The 22,199-nt window shown below is 42.3% G+C and overlaps 1 protein-coding gene across 1 annotated transcript; it reads left to right on the top strand.

Moving 5' to 3' along the window:
* The first annotated feature begins 100 nt into the window (after positions 1-100).
* Positions 101-22,074, top strand: LOC111965300 (ubiquinone biosynthesis O-methyltransferase, mitochondrial). The gene is made up of 6 exons (XM_023989388.2): positions 101-367; positions 11,627-11,764; positions 16,666-16,765; positions 18,658-18,909; positions 19,607-19,766; positions 20,614-22,074. Exons 1-6 carry the CDS (start codon positions 195-197, stop codon positions 20,808-20,810), a joined length of 1,020 nt encoding a protein of 339 aa, XP_023845156.1. The 5' UTR covers positions 101-194; the 3' UTR covers positions 20,811-22,074.
* The last annotated feature ends 125 nt before the right edge of the window (positions 22,075-22,199 follow it).

Here is a 22,199-nt window from a genome sequence, read left to right on the forward strand (position 1 = left end):
ACTCATAGTGTTGGCTTAATTGAGCTTTAATACACTAATAATTTGGGACTGGAGTAGATTTTGCCCGGGAACCAGTAGCCAGTAGGAACTTTCTATGCACAGCAGTGTTTCCACTCGAACAGTAAGAGAATGAGTACACCACGGTCACATTGAACTGTCGATACAGAACACAAATATACATGTAAAAAACAGACATGTTTTCAAAGAAGTTTGGACGTCTCATCTTAGGGTTTTGTACCCGCTGTTCAACAAGTGTGGTGAATGGCACTCCTACTTCAACTCGGACTACAGTCAGCTGGACTTCAGTATGTAAACATCACACGCAGTTTCTGGAGCGTCGCTCTCAAATGGGTTTCGCGCATGTGAGGTATGGTTTTAGTTAGCAGATGTGGTATGAGTGTCTTAGCGATTGCACGTTAGAGTTTCTCTAACCAACTCCATGCTAACGGAAAATGGTTTCGTTCCAGGTCGTCTTTTTGCAGTCGTACTGAGCATCTCAGAAGGGCGCTGCGTGGGTTTTCATCACTAGACAAGAATGCAAACGGGGAGGGGCCTACGTGAATAGAAACTAGTTTTCGTTGCGAAACGTTTTGCTACTGTGTGCACTAATTATTACATCCCAGGGTTATATTGACAATTGCAAGCATTAGAAAAACGGATTATTCCGAATACTCTCCAGTGTTATGTAGACTGTTTAGCTTCTGTGTGTGCCATGCCCTACCGATAAGTTCGACACATCATGTAGATATAGTGTTCACGTGGTGATCGCGTCACGTGTCAGTTTGCTTGTAACATGTTGACCAGACCTGACAATTTATGCACGAAAGCGCACGTGGTTTGGGTTCCGTGTAAGTTTATTATGAATGATCTCATCATGAGCACATTACACGGAACCCAAACCGGCTGCGCGCGTGCGCTATCGTGCATACGTTTATTTTGTCCCCCTACATCAAACGCGATCAAGACACGCAGGTTAAAATATCAAAACAAACTCAGAACCAATTACATTAATTTGGGGACAGGTCGAAAAGCATTAAACATGTATGGCTAGTTAGCTTGCACTTGCTAGCTAATTTGTCCTATTTAGCTAGCTTGCTGTTGCTAGCTAATTTGTCCTGGGATATAAATATTGAGTTGTTATTTTACCTGAAATGCACAAGGTCCTCTAATCCGACAATTAATCCACACATAAAACGACCAACCGAATCGTTTCTAGTCATCTCTCCTCCTTCCAGGCGTTTTCATATTTGAACTTATATGGTGATTGGTGTAACAGATGTGAAATGGCTAGCTAGTTAGCGGGTACGCGCTAATAGCGTTTCAATCAGTTACGTCACTTGCTCTGAAACCTAGAAGTAGTGTTTCCCGTTGCTCTGCAAGGGCCGCGGCCTTTGTGGAGCGATGGGTAACGATGCTTCGTGGGCGACCGTTGTTGATGTGTGCAGAGGGTCCCTGGTTTGCGCCCGAGGTCGGAGCGAGGGGACGGTTTAAAGTTATACTGTTACATTGGCATCTACACTTCCATAGTATTACAACGACAACCGGCAAAACAGTTCGTCTTTCAATCACCCAATTGGGTATAACCAATGAGAAGATGGCATGTGGGTACTTGGTTATATAAACCAATGAGGAGATGGGAGAAGCAGGACTTGCAGCGCGATCTGCGTCAGAAATAGAAAGGAGTTCTATTTTAGCCCTTGGCAACGCGAGCAGTGTGGGTGCAATAATTGAATAACATGGATTTCAAAATTTATTTAGCGACGCTTGCGCACGTGACGTGTCCGGTCTGCATGTTAAAAACATCTACATGTGTTTCACACGTTAGTTTAAGTGTCTGTTTAGTTTATTATTAAAGATCTCCCCATGAACGGCTTACAAACGTCTACATGATTTTGCCCAATTTTTTTWAAATTGCCATAGTAATGTAATCAATTAAATTTGTCGATTTAGCTAAAATAGGGCTATTACCTCAATGCAAAACTTATTAGGCTAGTTGATATCGCAGCCAGCCACCATTATTGTGTAGATATGCCATTTTCTCACATCAATACAGACACATGGGCTTCTTTGTTGGAGGTAGCCCTATTCAGAAACAAGAGGTTATCAGACACAATCACTCACCTTAGGCTATACATTTCTGTGGAGATGTCTTATGGTTAAAAGCAGGGTTCAAATTGAGGGGGTATGTGAGGATATAGGCCAAACCCTTGTCATAGAGACAGGCAAAAAGCATATGCTACTACTTGTTTTCTTAGCCATAGGAAAAGCAATGGTTCAGATTATATAAAGCGATCTAGGCTATAACAATGATTAACTCCACAATTATTTCCGTATAGTCTACTAGCCTATAGGTCTTGTTCAGCCTCAACATCACAGGAAAATGATGGTTTATTATATGCTCTGCAATTTAGAGGAAAATTATGGTTTATTATATGCTATGCAATTTAGAGATAAGCATTTTATTATTCAGGAGAATCCCATTGAATCAGGCTATTCATTTCAGTGCAGTTGCGTTCTTACGCATATCGTTAGACTAAACGGAACCGAAAACACCCCAGCCTTTTCTGATCACAGATCATGATGAAGCCTGAACATTTCAGCTGTTTGTCATTGATTTAGCCCACAAGCACCTACAGATTTGACACGCATAAAGACCTTTATTTAATCTGGATTTGACAAACCGAAGCCTGATTAGGATCCTGACTTTCCATGTCATATTTGTTACCAATTAGGCTAAATGTATTCCTATTAATTTGCATATGCTAACCATTGCGATTAATGTTATGCTTAATCTTATGCTTTTTATGACTAAACAGGCATCAGGGTAAAAAATAGAGGTCGACCGATTTAATCGGAATGGCCGATTTAGTTAGGGCCGATTTCAAGTTTTCATAATAATCGGAAATCGGTAATTCTGGACACAGATTTTGCCTATTTTATTATATATATTTTTTTACACCTTTATTTAACTAGGCAAGTCAGTTAAGAACGCATTCTCATTTTCAATGACGGCCTATGAACGGTGGGTTAACTGCCTTGTTCAGGGGCAGAACGACAGAGTTTTACCTTGTCCACTCAGGGATTCAATCTTGCAACCTTACGGTTAACTAGTCCAACGCTCTAACCACCTGCCTCACGAGGAGCCCGCCTGTTATGCAAATGCAGTAAGAAGCCAAGGTAAGTTGCTAGCTAGCATTAAACTTATCTTATAAAAAACAATCAATCAATCATAATCACTAGTTATAACTACACATGGTTCATGATATTACTAGTTTATCTAGCGTGTCCTGCGTTGCATATAATCGATGCAGTGCGCATTCGCGAAAAGGACTGTCGTTGCTCCAACGTGTACCTAACCATAAACATCAATGCCTTTCTTAAAATCAATACACAGAAGTATATATTTTTAAACCTGCATATTTAGCTAAAAGAAATCCAGGTTAGCAGGCCATATTAACCAGGTGAAATTGTGTCACTTCTCTTGCGTTCATTGCACGCAGAGTCAGGGTATATGCAACAGTTTGGGCCGCCTGGCCCATTGCGAACTAATTTGCCAGAATTCTACGTAATTATGACATAACATTGAAGGTTGTGCAATGTAACAGGAATATTTAGACTGATGGATGCCACCCGTTAGATAAAATACGTAACGGCTCCGTATTTCACTGAAAGAATAAATGTTTTGTTTCGAGATTATAGTTTCCGGATTCGACCATATTAATGACCTAAGGCTCGTATTTCTGTGTGTTATTATGTTATAATTAAGTCTATGATTTGATAGAGCAGTCTGACTGAGCGATGGTGGGCACTAGCAGGCTTGTAAGCATTCATTCAAACAGCACTCCCGTGCGTTTTGCCAGCAGCTCTGCTGTTTATGAATTCAAGCCTATCAACTCCTGAGATTAGGCTGGTGTAACCGATGTGAAATGGCTAGCTAGTTAGCGGGGTGTGCGCTAATAGTGTTTCAAACGTCACTCGCTCTGAGACTTGGAGTAGTTGTTCCCCTTGCTCTGCATGGGTAACGCTGCTTCGAGGGTGGCTGTTGTCGATGTGTTCCTGGTTCGAGCCCAGGTAGGAGCGAGGAGAGGGACGGAAGCTGTACTGTTACACTGGCAATACTAAAGTGCCTAATAAGAACATCCAATAGTCAAAGGTATATGAAATACAAATGGTATAGAGAGAAATAGTCCTATAATTCCTATAATAACTACAACCTAAAACTTCTTACCTGGGAATATTGAAGACTCATGTTAAAAGGAACCACCAGCTTTCATATGTTCTCATGTTCTGAGCAAGGAACTTAAATGTAAGCTTTTTTACATGGCACATATTGCACTTTTACTTTCTTCTCCAACACTTTGTTTTTGCATTATTTAAACCAAATTGAACATGTTTCATTATATATTTGATGCTAAATTGATTTGATTGATGTATTATATTAAGTTAAAATAAGTGTTCATTCAGTATTGTTGTAATTGTCATTATTACAAATACATTTTTAAAAATCGGCCGATTAATCGGTATRGGCTTTTTTTGTCCTCCAATAATCGGTATCGGCGTTGAAAAATCATAATCGGTCGACCTGTCGTAAAAAAATAATATAATTTCAATGCCCCTCCCCACACATTAATGTTGCTTACCTTACAGATCAAAGTCAGCCAATTTCCACTCCGTTCATATGCAAATACTTTGATTCATACACTGGCTTGTCTGGCTGGCATGTTTTAATTTTAAACAGGCCTTCCCTTATCTACACTGAAGTAATATTGATCCTCTATTATGATTTAGCTCATTAGTACACCCTTGTGGTTGAATATATCTATTGTATGTCTTATAATACAACAATGTTGAACTAACAAATACCATCAAGGGATATGTTACAGTTTACAATAATGAACATCTTATGAAACAGCTGTGAAAACCAATCTGGCAATATTTTACATTTAAATACATAAACTTTGATATTTTTTGTTGGTACATGTGTGTCGATTTACTTTCAGATTTGTTGTACGCTCACATGGCAATCATAGACTGAAATACTGAATTCTGGTGTGTGGAATAGAGAGGAGGTGGGTATTTTGTGGCTGGGAGGTTCTGCCTGTCACTTGTTTTCATCAGGTAGTCAGTCTTGGAAGAGGGAAACTGCAAAGTCTAGGCGCTGCTGCCCTGCAGTGCTAGTGTTTTTAGCTAATCTGTGCATCTCACATTATGTGCCCAGTATGATAGTTTTCTTGCTCTTTCTTGGCAGATAATGACAACATGACAATAACAGGAGCTGATGTAATGAAAAGTTGGAGGGTGGTTGGTAATGGAGGAAATCAGGTGGATCCATGTCTGGGTATTAGGCAGAACCCCTAGGTCATGGAGAACAGGAGCAGAGTAAACAGAAAAGGGTAGGAGAGACGTAAACAAGCAAACACACAGGTTAAAGGATTCAGGTATGTAAAAAAAATACAGGTATTGAATTATTTAAATGTTTGATTAGACATGCAATAATGTTAATGACAGACAGAAAAGAAAGGATACATGTCCAATTTTTTATGTCAGTGGGGTTGATAAGGGATGGTCCCTGGAAAAGATGGAGAGATAAGTTGTGAGAAACTCCAGGGTGGTGTCATACACCTTAACAGCACCTACCTGGATGTAGTTGAGGACTTGGTGGAATGTATATTCTTTAGGGTTAGGTTTTACTTAGCACTGTGTGTTCTCTCCCAGGTGCTTGTAAGGGCATAGATGACATACCTGTAGGATTCCAGTTGAGGTTGTTTAATGACGCTGATTTACAGAGCAGTAACGGCACAGCACAGTGTATGGCTTGACAAGTTTCTTAACTAAGAGTGTGTGGTTCTGAAAAGGGGGAAATGAAATATAATAGTAAATGGCAGGTATAGGCTTAATACAACCTCCAATTACATAAGCTATAAATAATATGGCTACAATTGGTTCTGCTGCACAGGGCAATACAACATGGCTGTGACTTTACTAATGAATGATCAGAGGAGTGCAATTACACAGCACTACTGAGCAGCACCATCATCCTCACACAACTGCATGAACTTGAATGTATAATGCATCCCCAAGGCTCATTGCTAACAAAATACCCACATAATCAGTATACATCCATATAACCAGACGCTGAAATGCTAACGTTAAATGTCTGAAATGAGATGACAGAAACAACAGGGTTTTAGCAAGCTTACAGTTGCTTGCTCGTGGTAAACATGCTCATTAGCATAACACAGGAGTGCGTCCACAACACATGAATTGTAAGAAATATGAACTCGCATTACTTTTGGACGCACATTGGCCTTGGCTAAAACAAAGAATGCTAACTATATAGGTAATCAAAGGAGATGGCTGGAACTTATCACGGCTTGTGTACTTTCTCTAGTTACTTCCTTCACCTCAGAGATCGCCCAGCATGCTCTGCTCCACATCACCGGTGGGCGGAGCTACAGCTCTCCTATGATGAACTAATATTTACTCTCAATAGTCTTTCCTACACTGGAAGTGGCGGTTATTTAACGTGACCAAGTGGTTCGCCTTGAGATTGGCTATTTGGAGAAACCCCTGGGCCAGTGTTGGTGCTGCTGACAGCATGGCGATGCCGCCCACCACAAGGTGGCAAACGCAAATAGTTATCATCTGAGGTTTTTAAATTCACCTTAATAGATGGTGACCCTAGATAGGAGCACCAAGCTTTCCCGGGTCTCGTCTTTCGTCCTTTATCCAAGCCATGTCAGTCGCCCGGATGTCGAWGCACTTGGTCCCTTTTGAATCTTCTCTGGTGGCTCTCCTTTTTCTCATGTTCAGTCTCACCTTGATTATAATAGAAATAAATTCAATTATATTTCGTATTATTACAAATGTATCTTTTGGAAGGCCAGAAAATAAATGAACAGCAGATAATGTTTACCTGGTCAAAAACCTCCACAACCTTCTCAGTCCGTGCCTGAAGGTGGTCCTCGAAGGTGTTCTGATCTGGTTCGACAACTTCCACCACATCAGGTGGAGTATCAGTGACCTCAAAGTACGCTATACAAAACAGCAATGTAAAAACACTAAGTCAATCACACATTTTTTTATACTACAGTATATGCAATAATGTTATATACAATTGCATTGTTTACGCCAGTAAACTGCTGCGGCTCCCCTCCATACAGCAGGCGATAGGGTCAATACACAGGAGGCCTGGACACTGCTGTGTTGTGTGCAAAGATAATTACCTTCCAACATTCCTGGTACCCATCAAGGGACTTGCCCATGGCAGTCCCGTTGGTCCGTTCATCCAAACGTGGAGTCACCATACATCTACACATTCACATGAAATATAACACACTGTACTACTCACTGTTTTTCCTATTTCCGCTCAGTGCGACAACAAGCAGTGCAGCAGTAATGAATGAGTAGGAAAGTGTGTCTATAGGCTTGCGTTTGTTATTATTCGCGGCTTGGGTCTTTTTTAATATCAAGGAATATTTCACTTTCTCTGTTCATAGGAGTAACAACATGAATTTGTGCATGAGGCAGAAATAATGTGGTGCGACTCGAGTTTCGCCATCAGCTGGAAGACGGTGTCCCTTTTTTGGTCAGTGCCAGTGGAGGAAAGGGAGAGTGACCATCAGATGCAGGCACCATCAGCCCAGTAAAATAAAAAGCAAATTATTTAAATGTATGCTCACTCAGCTGCGCCTCACAAGTAATACAACAATGGATCTATTACCGGGATGATCATATAGCCTACCTGGAAATATATATATTTTTAAATGTCCCGAACCACAATGCATTGGCAGGTAAATTCAAGCAACGTCAGTATGCTGTATTGGGCCTATAGGTTACTGCACAAACCTCATTGCTACAGTACTGTTTTTAATTGGTTAATGTTGCATAGGCTTACAGTTTCGTACTTCAGGATTGGTGGGTCCCGTGCGGGACGTTGCGCTAACGTAGGCTAAATCGATTAGCATGAGGTTGTAAGTAACAAGAACATTTCCCAGGACATAGACATATCTGATATTGTCAGAAAGCTTAAATTCTTGTTAATCTAACTGCACTGTCCAATTTACAGTAGCTATTACAGTGAAAGAATACCATGCTATTGTTTGGGAGAGTGCACAGTTTTGAACATAAAAGTTATTAATACACAAATTAGGCACATTTGGGCAGTCTTGATTCAAAATTTTGAACATTGGATCAGTCTAAAACTTTCCACATACACTGTTGCCATCTAGTGGCCAATATCTAAATTGCACCTGGGCTGGAATAATACATTATGGCCTTTATCTTGCATTTCAAAGATGATGGTACAAAAAATAAAAATARATTCTTTGTATTATCTTTTACCAGATCTAATGTGTTATTCTCCTACATTCCTTTCACATTTCCACAAACATCAAAGTGTTTCCTTTCAAATGGTACCAAGAATATGCATATCCTTGCTTCAGGAGCTACAGGCAGTTAGATTTGGGTATGTAATTTTAGGTGAAAAATTGAGAGAGAAAAAGGGTCCAATCCTAAAGAGGATTTATTAAGTCATGTTAATAAAAAATCAGAGCGGTAGATCTCGGCATGCATTTTGACTCAAAGTGATCTTGACTCAAAGGTTGATGACTACTGCTATAGTACAATGGCATGTAGGAGTAGTGTATTACAATGTAAATAATATTGCTTACGTGTGTATATTTTCATTTACAATTTAATTCATCCATTAAATAAATAATACTAGCACATCAAATTACGTTATTGTACACTAGCCTACTCCGCTATCGACACAGTAAATAATATTGCCTATGTGCTTTCGACAATACGTTATCAACAAAATTATTATTTTCAAAAACCAAATTTGCCTTAACACAGTAGACCTAAATATTTACTAAAGATATCACAACTTAAATATAGCCTACTTACTCCTCAATTGGATCAAGGACATCTTGGTAATTCTTTTCATCGTCTAAAAGGAAAATATCTGGGACAGACACTCGAAAATCGCTTCTGCAACTTGTAAAATAAAAAAATAATGTCTATGTTGCCGTCTAGCTCTCAAATACCGTGCCAGACTCTCACTCTATGAACGTTCACTGCTAACACTAAACTTAATCATTTTACATGTATAGTTGGTGGAGACATCCCAAGGACCCAGATTTGCAAGGACCATCTGGAAAACGGCTCTATTCGACTGAAGGGACATCCCAAGGATCCCAAATAGCACCTTTTGAACTCCTCTATTCTTCTGAAAGCCATGGACACAACTCTTATTGGTTGTCTGATGTAGGCTAATGGGAACTGGTAACAACACAGTCTGATTTTGCTAACAACCTTTAGTTCCGTATACAGCGAGATGCCATGAGGTGTTGAAGGAAAGACAGTTTACCTATAGATTGGACATAATCTTTTCTKGGCCATTAGCGATTAACAGGAAATACACAAACCGTAGGCTACACTATAGTTCAAGGTGGCTACGTCGGAATGTCTGCTTGCACGGAAAAATAGTATGTTTCTAACATTTATGGTTGAGATTTAATTCATATAAATATATACTATGCACATTATGACTTTCATTAACACACGACGCAGACGTTAGTAAGGCGTTGGTGTCATGTCAGTCAGACGTTCTTTGCTAGGCAACAGCCACATGGCTGTACAGTTGCCTAGACTTATGTCTATTATCACCCCCCCCATAGGTTTCCATAAAAAGCAGGAGAAAACGCTTCTCATCTGTGTTAGGCAAAGTGATACGCCTCCGCCTGTAATTTTTGATTTGTAAGGGCGGTGTCATGTTTACCATCGACGCTGCTTCACTCTTCTCTTCTAGCTTCTTAGCTAGCTGTAACAATGTTTATTCGCCTTAGCCTATTTAGCTAGCTCAAACCAGCTGATCTGCCACGATGGATATCAGAAATTGGCGTTTGCCAAAGTACCCAAACAAAGCCAAAAGGAGAAGGAGAGTAATGAGCAGCAGCGTCAACCACTGAGGCCGCCGCCAAGCCTAGCAGCAATGATAGTGTCGAGCTCCACATGCAGAGCTTACCCACCCTTCCACAAGCGCCACCAGGATAATGGCTCCACAGCCCCTCCACCTCCGACTGTTCCTGGTGATCTTGGAACAGAGTAGAAAGCCAAGGTTAGCTTAGAATCCTACCCAAGCTGCAGGTTTTCAATCCAAAAACTTTAATTTAATAGCAACTGGTTCATAGGAAGAGAGTGACTGGAATACTCGGTTACTGCAGCTGCGTCATTTTGTTTCCCATGTCGAAAGTTCTGTGTTGGGTCCAATGCTAACGCAGACAAGGCCTTCACCCAAGCTGGGTATTCTAACTCGAAGCATGCTATTGATGGTACCAAAGGATCTGACACTGCTCGCCCAAATATTTATATATTCTTAATTCCATTCCTTTACTTTAGATGTGTATTGTTAGATATTACTGCACTGTTGGAGCTAGAAACACAAGCAGTTTGCTACACCCGCAATAACATCTGCTAAACATGTGACAAATACAATTTGATTTGATTTGCTAGGCACGCATCAAGCAAAGAGCATTTGAAATGCACTGTGAAAAGAAACAATTGTGAAGTACTATGGGAACATTGGTGTCAACACAGAAATAGCACAATTTTGGAGATTGTGGACATCATTGACTTTCTTAATTCAAACCAGTAACCACTGAGGGGGACATTGGACATAAGAGTCGAGTAGAGGGTGGCAGTGGACTTTGTCTATGATGGAATATACTCTCCGAAAGACAAAAGAACTTGGCAAGGTGTTTAGCACCATAACCCACAACGCCACATACACGTCACACAATATTCAAAATGAAATCACAGGGCTCATGAGGGGYGCTACATCCACTTTGACAAATGTGTTCAGTCAGCACAGAAGAAGCATGCTACACCCTAGGAAAGTTCAACTAATCCAACTGGCATTTGAGGGGAAAGATTTTGGGTAGAATAGAATGATCGATTACTCATCGATTACTCAAGTTCCACAMAGCGTCACAGAGGCTGAAACTCTTCTAAAAAGGTAAACGATCTAGCTGGTTGGTTTTGGTGTCATTTCAGCAAATGGGTTTTCAAAGGTCTTTCTGTAGTGTGTAGGGCGCTGTCCATGGTGCTGATAGAGCGCAGCGGCGATTTCACACCAACCTGTCACTTCTTTCAGCATTTAATTTGCATTATTTTGGTAAGACATTCACATGGGCTGTTTGTAATGGGTGAATTACCCTGTCTATCTTGTAGCCTATATTTATGACCAAAATATCCTTGTTTAAGTGTGTAGGGCACTGTCCATTGTGCTACTATAGTCCAACGGAGATGGGTTGGTGCAAAATCTGTAGCCTGTCACTTCAAAAGCACTCAATCAATGGTCTCGGAGTCTCAGCATTTTAACTTGATGTTTAATGTAGTATAGCGTGAGCAGAATTCAATATAATTCCAATGCATGAACACTCATTGTGCGCCCTCACTGCCCCCTCAGTCAATTTATCCTGCTGTTGGGTCTGGTGTGTTCACTAACGAAAATGCATTGTGAGATGTACGCTGTGTGACTGCAATAGAGACGACCTGGGACGTCCCCAATGTCTAATACATGTCAGTATTTGAGTGCTTGGTGACAATTGTTTTGCATCTGTAGGATTCGCTCTGCCTCCAAGACCACTGTGGACCCAAATGAGGTGAAGAGGTTCCAGCTTCTCGCCAACAAGTGGTGGAACGAGCAGGGAGACTTCGCAGCCCTCCACTCAATGAATGACCTCAGGGTGCCTTTCATACGGTGCGTGTGTTTATGCCTGTAGTTTATTCACCCAGTTGCATATTAAAGATGCCACACTCATCCACTGATTTAGGGCTACTTTAGACGTAGAATCTATGTCAGAGTCAGTTACAATTCTTCCCGGATCCACCTGTACCCGAATACCCGAGACCTGAGCGGGTCTGCCTTCATAATTCTAAATAATGTCATGGGTCTGATATTATTGTCACGGGTCTATGGTATGTGTAATTTGAACTGACTTGTCCGGAAGAGCCCATGCAGATCCGAACACTGCTGAGAGAGAGAGAGATTTGTTAAATTATGCTAATGCTCTTGCTTTTCACAAGAGTGGCATATGTAGCTTGTTGTTGGCCAACCATAAATCATCAAAGTGGCAATAAACTACAGTCATAGAGCCTATTTTTGTAACTGTAGGATGAGAAAGCGCATGCACTGCAACCACAGTTAGCCTAGCTAGCTAACGTTAGCTAGCTTAACTAGCTTCTCCCGGTTTGATGCAGTTACAACAGGTACTACTTAATCATTGCTATGGCAGCTATTAGTCTACTATAGCGAGTCGGCTTGGTTGGTTGCTGTCTCCRTCCTCCCCGTGTCACTCACAGTACGGCCCCTCCCCCGCCTACTAGAGGGGCACCTCTCTTTCACTGATGACATTCGTTACGTGAGCTAAAATGTCAGAGCCAGGCAGTACAAGTTATTGACATACCCCAGTTGATCCATGTTACATTGAGACAAAAAGCTCAGAAGTGAGAAATGCCTGAAGTAGGTGTGAGGTCAAAAAAAATAATATATATWTTTTTTATGTATAGGGATGATACAAGGGTAGATGATATGGAAAGAGTTGATTCTGCCTCGGCAAATCTGAGGGTATTTCGATTGATAAGATATGCTATATTCTTCACAGCTAATCCAGTGCATTATCATTCATCCAGCCTATAGTAGCAAATCCCTTTCCTTCCTGTCTGTGACCCGGCGGTGATGAGTCTGTGGTGACAGTGTGACTGAGGGATGTCAGACTCAACACTGATGTGTCTCTGCCCTCAGGTTGTTTAAACGAGGGGACAACAGCACTGATTTGGTTGGTTTAGCATCAGAATCCTCCTTTTTTTATTTTTTTAGGGCCTCCCGGGTGGCGCAGTGGTCTAGAGCACTGCATCGCAGTGCTAGCTGCGCCACCAGAGTCTCTGGGTTCGCGCCCAGGCTCTGTCGCAGCCGGCCGCGACCGGGAGGTCCGTGGGGCGACGCACAATTGGCTTAGCGTCGTCCGGGTTAGGGAGGGTTTGGCCGCCACAGCGACTCCTGTGGCGGGCCGGGCGCAGTGRGCGCTAACCGAGGGGGTCGGGTGCACGGTGTTTCCTCCGACACATTGGTGCGGCTGGCTTCCGGGTTGGAGGCGCGCTGTGTTAAGAAGCAGTGCGGCTTGGTTGGGTTGTGCTTCGGAGGACGCATGGCTTTCGGCCTTCGTCTCTCCCGAGCCCGTACGGGAGTTGTAGCGATGAGACAAGATAGTAATTACTAGCGATTGGATACCACGAAAATTGGGGATAAAATTTAAAAAAAAAAAATAAAAAAAAAAAGAATCCTCCTTTTTTGGGGTGGATATTATTTGTTTATTTACTTACGCTAGTGTAGCTTGCTAGCAGAAACCAGAAGGAAGCGCAGCGGTAGGCTACATGGTCCCTCATCAAAAGCATTGTTGTGTGGTGAGATGGGCTGGATGGGTAGTGTTAGTTTCTGAAGGGCGTCCAGGCTAAAGCTCTCTCCCTGCAGCCCACTCAGGCTTTCTCTCCCGCTCTCTGTGCCAAGGCTGTGGGAGATCCAGTGGCAGGGCAGTAATGAAGGAGACACATGTGACTCCTCGCCCGCTCCATGTACATCTTCCCTGGGGGGACAGCAGCCAGAGTGTAGGGGATGGAGATGGGGGTCAACGGAGGGGAATGGAGATGGAGGGGATGGCGCTGTGAGATTCAAGTTGTAATTTAGCTGGGGGATTATTGGAGGGCAGCGTTTGTCCTGACGACTGTGTAGCCAAGGGGATTGTGACAGTAGGAGGTGTGGGGAAACATGGAGAGCACACACACAAACAGACTAGGGATAGGCAGGATTTTGACATTTTTTGACTGTTCGAGTTCTTGAATGGGAGAAAAAAAATCCAGATGTGCAAAGCTGATAGACATATCCAAGACGACTCAAAGCTGTAATCGCTGCAAAAAAAGCCTTCTACAAAGTATTGACTCAGTGCCGTGAATACTTATGTGAATTAGATATTTCTGTATTGTCAAATGTGCTCAAATTTCCAAAAACATGTTTTCACTTTGTCATTATGTCTCAAGGCTTAAAAATCCTTCTTTAACCTGTCTCCTCCCCTTTATCTACACTGATTTTAAGTGGATTTAACAAGGGACATCAATAAGGGATCATAGCTTTTTGTTAAACATATATTTTTTAATTTAGGGGGTAGATCAGCTTTAATATTGCAGATTGTGGCTTCTATCAGTAATTCTCTGCATCATTTCCAATCCCCCATGTATTTTATTTGGTGAATATACAGTACAAGTCAAAAGTTTGTACACACCTACTAATTCACGTGTTTTTCTTCATTTTTTAAAAATGAAGACATCAACTATTTAATAACACATGGAATCATGTAGTAACCAAAAGTGTTAAACAAATCAAAATATATTTTAGGTTCTTCAAAGTTGCCTTGATGACAGCTTTGCACTCTTGGCATTCTCTCAACCAGCTTCACGTGGAATGCTTTTCCAACAGTCTTGAAGGAGTTCCCACATATGCTGAGTACTTGTTGGCTGCTTTTCCTTCACTCTGCGGTCCAACTCATCCCAAACCATCTCAATTTGGTTGAGGTCGGGTGATTGTGGAGGACAGGTCATCTGATGCAGCACTCTATCACTCTCCTTGGTCAAATAACCCTTACACAGCCTGGAGGTGTGTTAGGTCATTGTCCTGTTGAAAAACAAATGATAGTCCCACTAAGCGCAAATGATAGTCCCACTAAGCGCAAACCATATGGGATGGCATATCGCTACGGAGTGTGGTAGCTATGCTGGTTAAGTGTGCCTTGAATTCTAAATAAGTCACAGACAGTGTCACCAGCTTGTCACTCCGGTACCGCTTGCTGTGTGGTAGCAGAGAAAACAGTCTGACTAGGGTGGCTGGAGTCTTTGACAATTTTTAGGGCCTTCCTCTGACACCGCCTGGAATAGTGGTCCTGGATGGCAGGAATCAAATCAAAGTTTGTCAAATGCGCTGAATACAACAGGTGTAGACCTTACAGTGAAATGCTTACTTACAGGCTCTAACCAATAGTGCAAAAAAAGGTATTAGGTGAACAATAGGTAGGTAAAGAAATAAAACAACAGTAAAAAGACAGGCTATATACAGTAGCGAGGCTACATACAGACACCGGTTAGTCAGGCTGATTGAGGTAGTATGTACATGTAGATATGGTTAAAGTGACTATGCATATATGATGAACAGAGAGTAGCAGTAGCGTAAAAGAGGGGTTGAGGTGGTGGGTGGGACACAATGCAGATAGCCCGGTTAGCCAATGTGCGGGAGCACTGGTTTGTCGGCACAACCTTGGCCCCAGTGATGTACTGGGTCGTACGCACTACCCTCTGTAGTGCCTTGCGGTCAGAGGCCGAGCAGTTGCCATACCAGGCAGTGATGGAACCTGTCAGGATGCTCTCGACGGTGCAGCTGTAAAATCTTTTGAGGGTCTGAGGACCCATGCCAAATCTTTTCAGTCTCCTGAGGGGGAATAGGTTTTGTTGTTCCCTCTTCACGACTGTCTTGGTGTGCTTGGACCATGTTAGTTTGTTGGTGATGTGGACGTCAAGGAACTTGAAGCTCAACCTGCTCCACTACAGCCCCGTCGATGAGAATGGGGGCATGCTCGGTCCTCCTTTTCCTGTAGTCCACAATCATCTCCTTTGTCTTGATCACGTTGAGGGAGAGGTTGTTGTCCTTGCACCACATGGTCAGGTCTGACTACCTCCCTATGACATTTTGGCCAATGCATTAAAAATGAAAAACATACCTTTTATTTACATACGTATTCAGCCCTTTTGCTACCTGACTCGAAATTGAGCTCGGGTGCTTCCTGTTTCCATTGATCATCCTTGATTGGAGTCCACCTGTGGTAAATACAATTGATTGGACATGATTTGGAAAGGCACACTCCTGTCTATATAAAGGTCCCACAGTTGACAGTGCATGTTGGAGCAAAAACCAAGCCATGAGGTCGAAGGAATTGTCAGAGACAGGATTGTGTCGAGGCACAGATCTGGGGAAGGGTACCAAAAAATGTCTGCGGCATTGAAGGTCCCCAAGAACACAGTGGCCTCCATCATTCTTAAATGGAAGAAGTTTGGAACCACCAAGACTCTTCCTAGAGCTGGCCGGCTCTTTTAGTGGCCCATCCAGAGCCTGGACTTGAACCCGATCGAACATCTCTGGAGAGATCTGAAAATAGCTGTGCAGCGACACTCCCCATCCAACCTGACAGAGCTTGAGAGGATCTGCAGAGAAGAATGGGAGAAACTCTCCAAATGCAAGTGTGCCAAGCTTGTAGCGTCATACCCAAGAAGTCTCGAGGCTGTAATCTCTGCCAAAGGTGCTTCAACAAAGTACTGAGTGAAGGGTCTGAATACTTATGGAAATGTGATCTGTTTTTTTATGGGGTGATATCTGTTTTTTTATGGGGTATTTTGTGTAGATTGAGAACAAGCAATTTAATCAAGTTTAGAATAAAGCTGTAGGGTAACAAAATGTGGGAAAAGTCAATGGGTCTGAATACTTTGAATGCACTGTATGGCTTTGGGGATGGGGTGGAAAGAGTGGTAGTGTGTGTTCATAGCATGACCTTTGACCTCTTTCAGGGATAATCTGTTGAACGCACATGGCGGGCGGCGCCCGGGGAAACCCCTGGCAGGGCTCAGAATACTGGACGTAGGCTGCGGAGGGGGGTTGCTCACTGAGGTAAAATGTGTGTCTTTTTGTGTGTGTATGAATGAGATAGATATGCAGTCTGATGCTGCTGTGGACAACAGACTCCTATCCCCATACACTTGCTTGGAATTTAAAWWWWRTTTTTTTTATTGCAAGCTATCAAATCAGATTTAGCTTAACTTTGAATGTAGCCTGTACAGTACAATTCTGCTTGTGATGCAAACCTTTTCCTTGCTCTACCAGTTGCTAATAATGTTTGAAATGTAAAATACATTCATATTTCTTCTCAATTTCACTGGTCAGGGTTTGGTGGAAAAGGACAGCTGGTCGTTTGTGTTTGATAACTTCACATCGACAAAGGATTTGCATTTGTTTCCTTGCTCATACTTGAGGTGAACACATACCAGCAGTTTTGATTTGAGGAGACAACTTCAGGTCCGACACAGCTCTCTATCACACAGACAAACGCACACACACACACAGTCTGTTAGACTATGGACTGTATGAGTCCGTCTCAGAGGATCGTGTAGTTAGGGAAATTATTTTCAGAAGAGATCAGCTGTGGAAGGATGGAGATTGGCTGCGGGCGAGCAGGCAGCACTAAGGTGTAAACACGGGTGTCAACAGCATACAAAAATTGACTACCCTCTCTGTACCCCACACATACAATTATCTGTAAGGTCCCTCAGTCGAGACGTGAATTTCAAGCACAGATTAAACAACAGAAACCAGGGAGGATTTCCAATAACTCGCAAAGAAGGGCACCTATTGGTAGATTGTTGTAAGTAAAATAAAAAAAGCAGACACTGACTATCCCTTTGCGCATGGTGAAGTTATTAATTACACTTTGGATGGTGTATCAATACACCCAGTCACTACAAAGATACAGGTGTCCTTCCTAACTCAGTTACCGGAGAGGAAGGAAACTGCTCAAGGATTTCACCATGAGGCCAATGATTTTAATGGTTGTGATAGCAGAAAACTGAGGATGGATCAACAACAATCGTAGTTACTCCACAATACTAACCTCAATGACAGAGTGAAAAGAAGGAAGCCTGTACAGAATCAAAATATTCCAAAACATGCATCCTGTTTGCAATAAGGCAAAAAAAAGAGGAGAGCGGAGTAGCAGAAGTGGCAAAGAAATTTACTTTTTGTCCTGAATACAAAGCGTTATGTTTGCGGCAAACACATCACTGAGTACCACTCTTTATATTTTCAAGCATGGTGGTGGCTGCATCATGTTATGGGTATGATTGTCTTCGGCAAAGATTAGGGAGTTATTTAGGATAAAAACAATTAATGGAATAGAGCTAAGCACAGGCATAATCCTAGAGGAAAATCCTGGTTGTCTGCTTTCCACCAGACACTGGGAGAAAAATGTACCTTTCAGCAGGACCATAACCTAAAACACACAAGGCAAAATATACACTGGAGTTGCTTACCAAGACGACATAGAATTTTCCTGAGTGGACTAGTTAGTTTTGACTTAGATTCTCAAGCGGATTTATGGCAAGATATGAAAATCGCTGTCTAGCAATAATCAACAACCAACTTGACAGAGCTTGAATCATTTAAAAAAGAATGGTTAAATATTGTACAATCCCGGTATGCAAATATCCTGAAGACTTACACAAAAKCACTCTCAGCTGTAATCGCTGCCAAAGGTGATTCAAACATGTATTGACTCAGGGGGTTGAATACTTATTAAATCAAGATATATTAGTGTTTTACTTCAATTCTACAATTTAATTGATTTTTCTTTGGCCTTGATATAACAGGATATTGTGTGTAGGGATCATTGACAAAATTTGACAATTAAATATATTTTAATCCCACTTTGTAACATAACAAAATGTGTAAAAATTCAAGGGGTGTGAATACTTTCTCAAGTCACTATGTATAAACTCACTTTCTCCCAGCCCTTGGGTAGACTGGGGGCAGATGTACTAGGCATTGACCCGGTGGCAGACAGTATTGGGACAGCGGAGGTACATGCGTGGCATGATCCAGACCTGCGTGGCAATGTGCGCTACCGCGCCATCACTCTGGAGGAGCTCTCTGAAAAAGGGGGGCAGGGAGCGGGGCAGTTTGATGCAGTGGTGGCCTCGGAGGTGGTGGAACATCTGGCTGACCTGGAAACCTTCACACTCTGCTGCAACCAGGTGCTCAAGGTGGGTCATGTGACTCGTCTCACATTCATGACTGTTCTCTCACTTCATGGAGTTATCCGTGGTGTTTGGGTGTGCGTGATTTGTACTATCGACTATCTTTTGGGTTGACCTCTTTATCGGTCCGAGGGCCAGATGCCTCCAATCTCCTGGGTCAGTGTGTTGGAGGACAAATTAGTTGAAAAAGCACAAATCTTCCTAATCTCCTCTAATACCATTGCATCCAGATTCTCACTCTCTCTGGCCCAAATCTCTCAGCTGCTCTTTTAACACTGACCATTATAATTTGTTCTGTACAATGTCATGTTTAAAATAGCTTCATTGGTTGAGATGTAAACCAGCTGTCATCTCTGCATGTTACAGTTGTGTGTACAGTCTCTGATGTGTTAGATGAAGCATTCAAAGCCTGTCCCCTTTACCTGATCTTTCAGTCGTTTTTTAAAATTGAATTCTTATCTATCAAACTTGTGTTGCTGCCTCTCAATTGACAATAATAGAGCCATCCGAAGCAACACACCACTTATGACATTCATAAGTTATAAGTTGGATCACATTCATTAGTGTACACAACAACAAAAAACATTTTGCAACYGAAAATGAGCATTTCTTATTGGACCAGGTACCAGTCTAGGTAGTCTCTCCTGGTTTGGTGCCTAATGAACACAACCCTAGGTTGTAACGGTCTCCCTCCTGTGTGCAGCCAGGAGGCTCCCTCTTCATCACCACCATCAACAAAACCCAGCTGTCGTATGCCCTGGCCATCGTGGCAGCAGAGGAGGTGCTACGCATCGTGCCCAGCGGGACCCATGACTGGGACAAGTTTGTCAGCCCCATGGAGCTGGAGCGCCTGCTAGAGTCCAGTGAGTCTGCCTGCTCTTCATTCACATGCTGCTACTTCTCTTCCACACTCTCCTTTTAGCTCTTTCTACTGTCCCTTTGGTWTTTTACTATTGTGCTGGTGCCTATTTTTGAAGGCATACTGGTGTCTATGTTTGGCTGTCTCGTTCTTTCATTCTCACTTTCCAATAGGAGGTTGTGTGTGTGTGACCCTCTCTCTTGCTCTCTTTCTCATCCATTCTCGCTTTCTGTCTTTTCAATAGTCCCATTTTCTTATTTCTCGTCATTTTGTTCTTCACATTAAATTGAAAGACTGTAGAATTCCATTCATTCATATGGAGGACTGCTCCTACTGGGGAGTGCCAATTTGCCCGACCGGTGGCTTCAAAGCCTCTCAATGGCCAAAACATTGCATTAGCAATCCAGGGTTTATATACATTGTTGGTTGGCACTAGCTCAAGACAGAGGGGTACCAGTGATGTAACTGACCTTACGCTATAGAATTCTTACGAAAGCGCGGTCCCTTTTTCAAGCAAAGTTGTTTCGCAACATTAGGCATGGTCCACACAATCACAACGGAAAGCACATTGATCGCATGTATTCTCCGAGATGAATGCCTTTTTACACGTCCGAAGTTACTGCAGAGTGAGTATAACCGACCATAGCTAAAGTAGCCAAAAGCATGCACCTGCTATGCAAGCATGTTGTTGTTGAACATGCACCAGTAGTGCTCTCTTTCTCATCCATTCTCGCTTTCTGTCTTTTCAATTGTCCCATTTTCTTATTTCTCATCCTCTTTCTCACCCATTCTTTCTCTATCCCTCTCTATTTCTCTCTGACCTATTCCTCTCTATCTCTACTCCGTCCCAGATGGTTTCCATGTGGAGTCTATCCGAGGGATGCTGTATAACCCTCTGTCAGGAGCCTGGAGCTGGACAGAGAGCACCAGCATCAACTACGCCCTGCACGCGGTCAAACTCGAGGAGGAACCGAACCTTGACGAGGACGACCCCGAAGACCCCACCGTGATAGTGGCCCAAGCTAAGGCCAGACGCTGGTACAACTGACTTGACCGTGGCAGAGAGTTGTCATAAGCGGTCAGCTGCAGCACAGATCCTCTGATCTCTGAAGGAAAAGGCAATGGACCGGAAAAACACAAAGCATTTGAGAAAGTTATAGTTCAGTGCTTGATACAAATTCATGATGTTTTCTTTCAGCCAGGCCATGATTGTTATGTGAGTTCACAGCATAATGAGTCCCTCTGAATTGCGTGAACTGTACAATGTCATCTGTAATGGTAGAAGTGTTCATCACCATGATTGACATCTCAGGTCTCTGATTTACTATCGAGTAAGATGTTTTCTTCAAATACAGTCACAATGTCTGTTCATCAAAATCCATTGTATGGATATTGTTTGTCTTGACATGCTTATTATAWCCTCCATTAGGAAAGAAATGGTTTCCTTTAAGATTCTCTGCTCTGATGATTATTCCTCTCTAGTGTCATTTCAACAGTGTGAAGATATAGTCCAAATCAGTGATGTGGTGTTTCAGTTGTTAATCCTGTGCTGAAATTCAGGATTTGAGGGCTTTTTATATTAGAAAAGTCTTTAGATTTTCTGTCCAAATATTTCCTGCTAATCCCTGAAATATAGGAGGGGGAGATCAGGCTGCTTCGGCCTTGTCTTGCTCTCTTTCCCTCTACTCTGTAGCCATGGTGATTTTGAGATTATTATTGGCTTCTTGCTGAACTATTACATAAGACCCAAACAAGCCTCCAACTAAAATCATCCTTGCGAGTTATTATTCAAAACAGACACAATCATTGGCCGGATGTTTCAGGAAGTGCAGTCACAGTAGTGTATTTGATCCTCCACAGATGGACTGTGTTTGTCATATTTTTCCGTTTGCCCTTATATGTAGACACCGCCCAGGACTATGTGCTGAAATGCAAAAAGGTATGTTTTTTTCCCCTCATGACACAAATGTTGTTATTCTAGTCACATGCCCCACTGGCTTCTAACAAATTGCATTTAAAAGCTGCTCATTTTATGTCCAAACTTGGATTATGGGTCGATGTAGGCTATAGAACAGTCCAGGGCTGGTTTTCAGTCACATACTTAAGCAGAATAAGATTGCTCTGCCATAAATTTAGCAGACCAAGTTTGAACAGGATGACCATGTACAATTTGTCCAATAGACTGTAGTCTACCTCCAGTGACGTGAGCGGCCACGAGGCCGCTGGAGTGCACATGGTTGCAGTATGGCTGTGCAGTAAGGATATTAGGCTGTATAAGCAGGAAGCTATAATAAACGGATTATTGAATACGATTTCAGAACTACAATGAATCTGTTTGAAAAGCATTTATTATGAGGTGCGATGCTGACCCAGAACCGGTTTGGGAAAAGCAGAGCGCACGGATGCAGGCGGCACTGGGTTGGCACCAATGATTTAT

Source organism: Salvelinus sp. IW2-2015, linkage group LG6.1, assembly GCF_002910315.2.
Source record: "Salvelinus sp. IW2-2015 linkage group LG6.1, ASM291031v2, whole genome shotgun sequence".
Lineage (NCBI taxonomy): Eukaryota > Metazoa > Chordata > Actinopteri > Salmoniformes > Salmonidae > Salvelinus > Salvelinus sp. IW2-2015.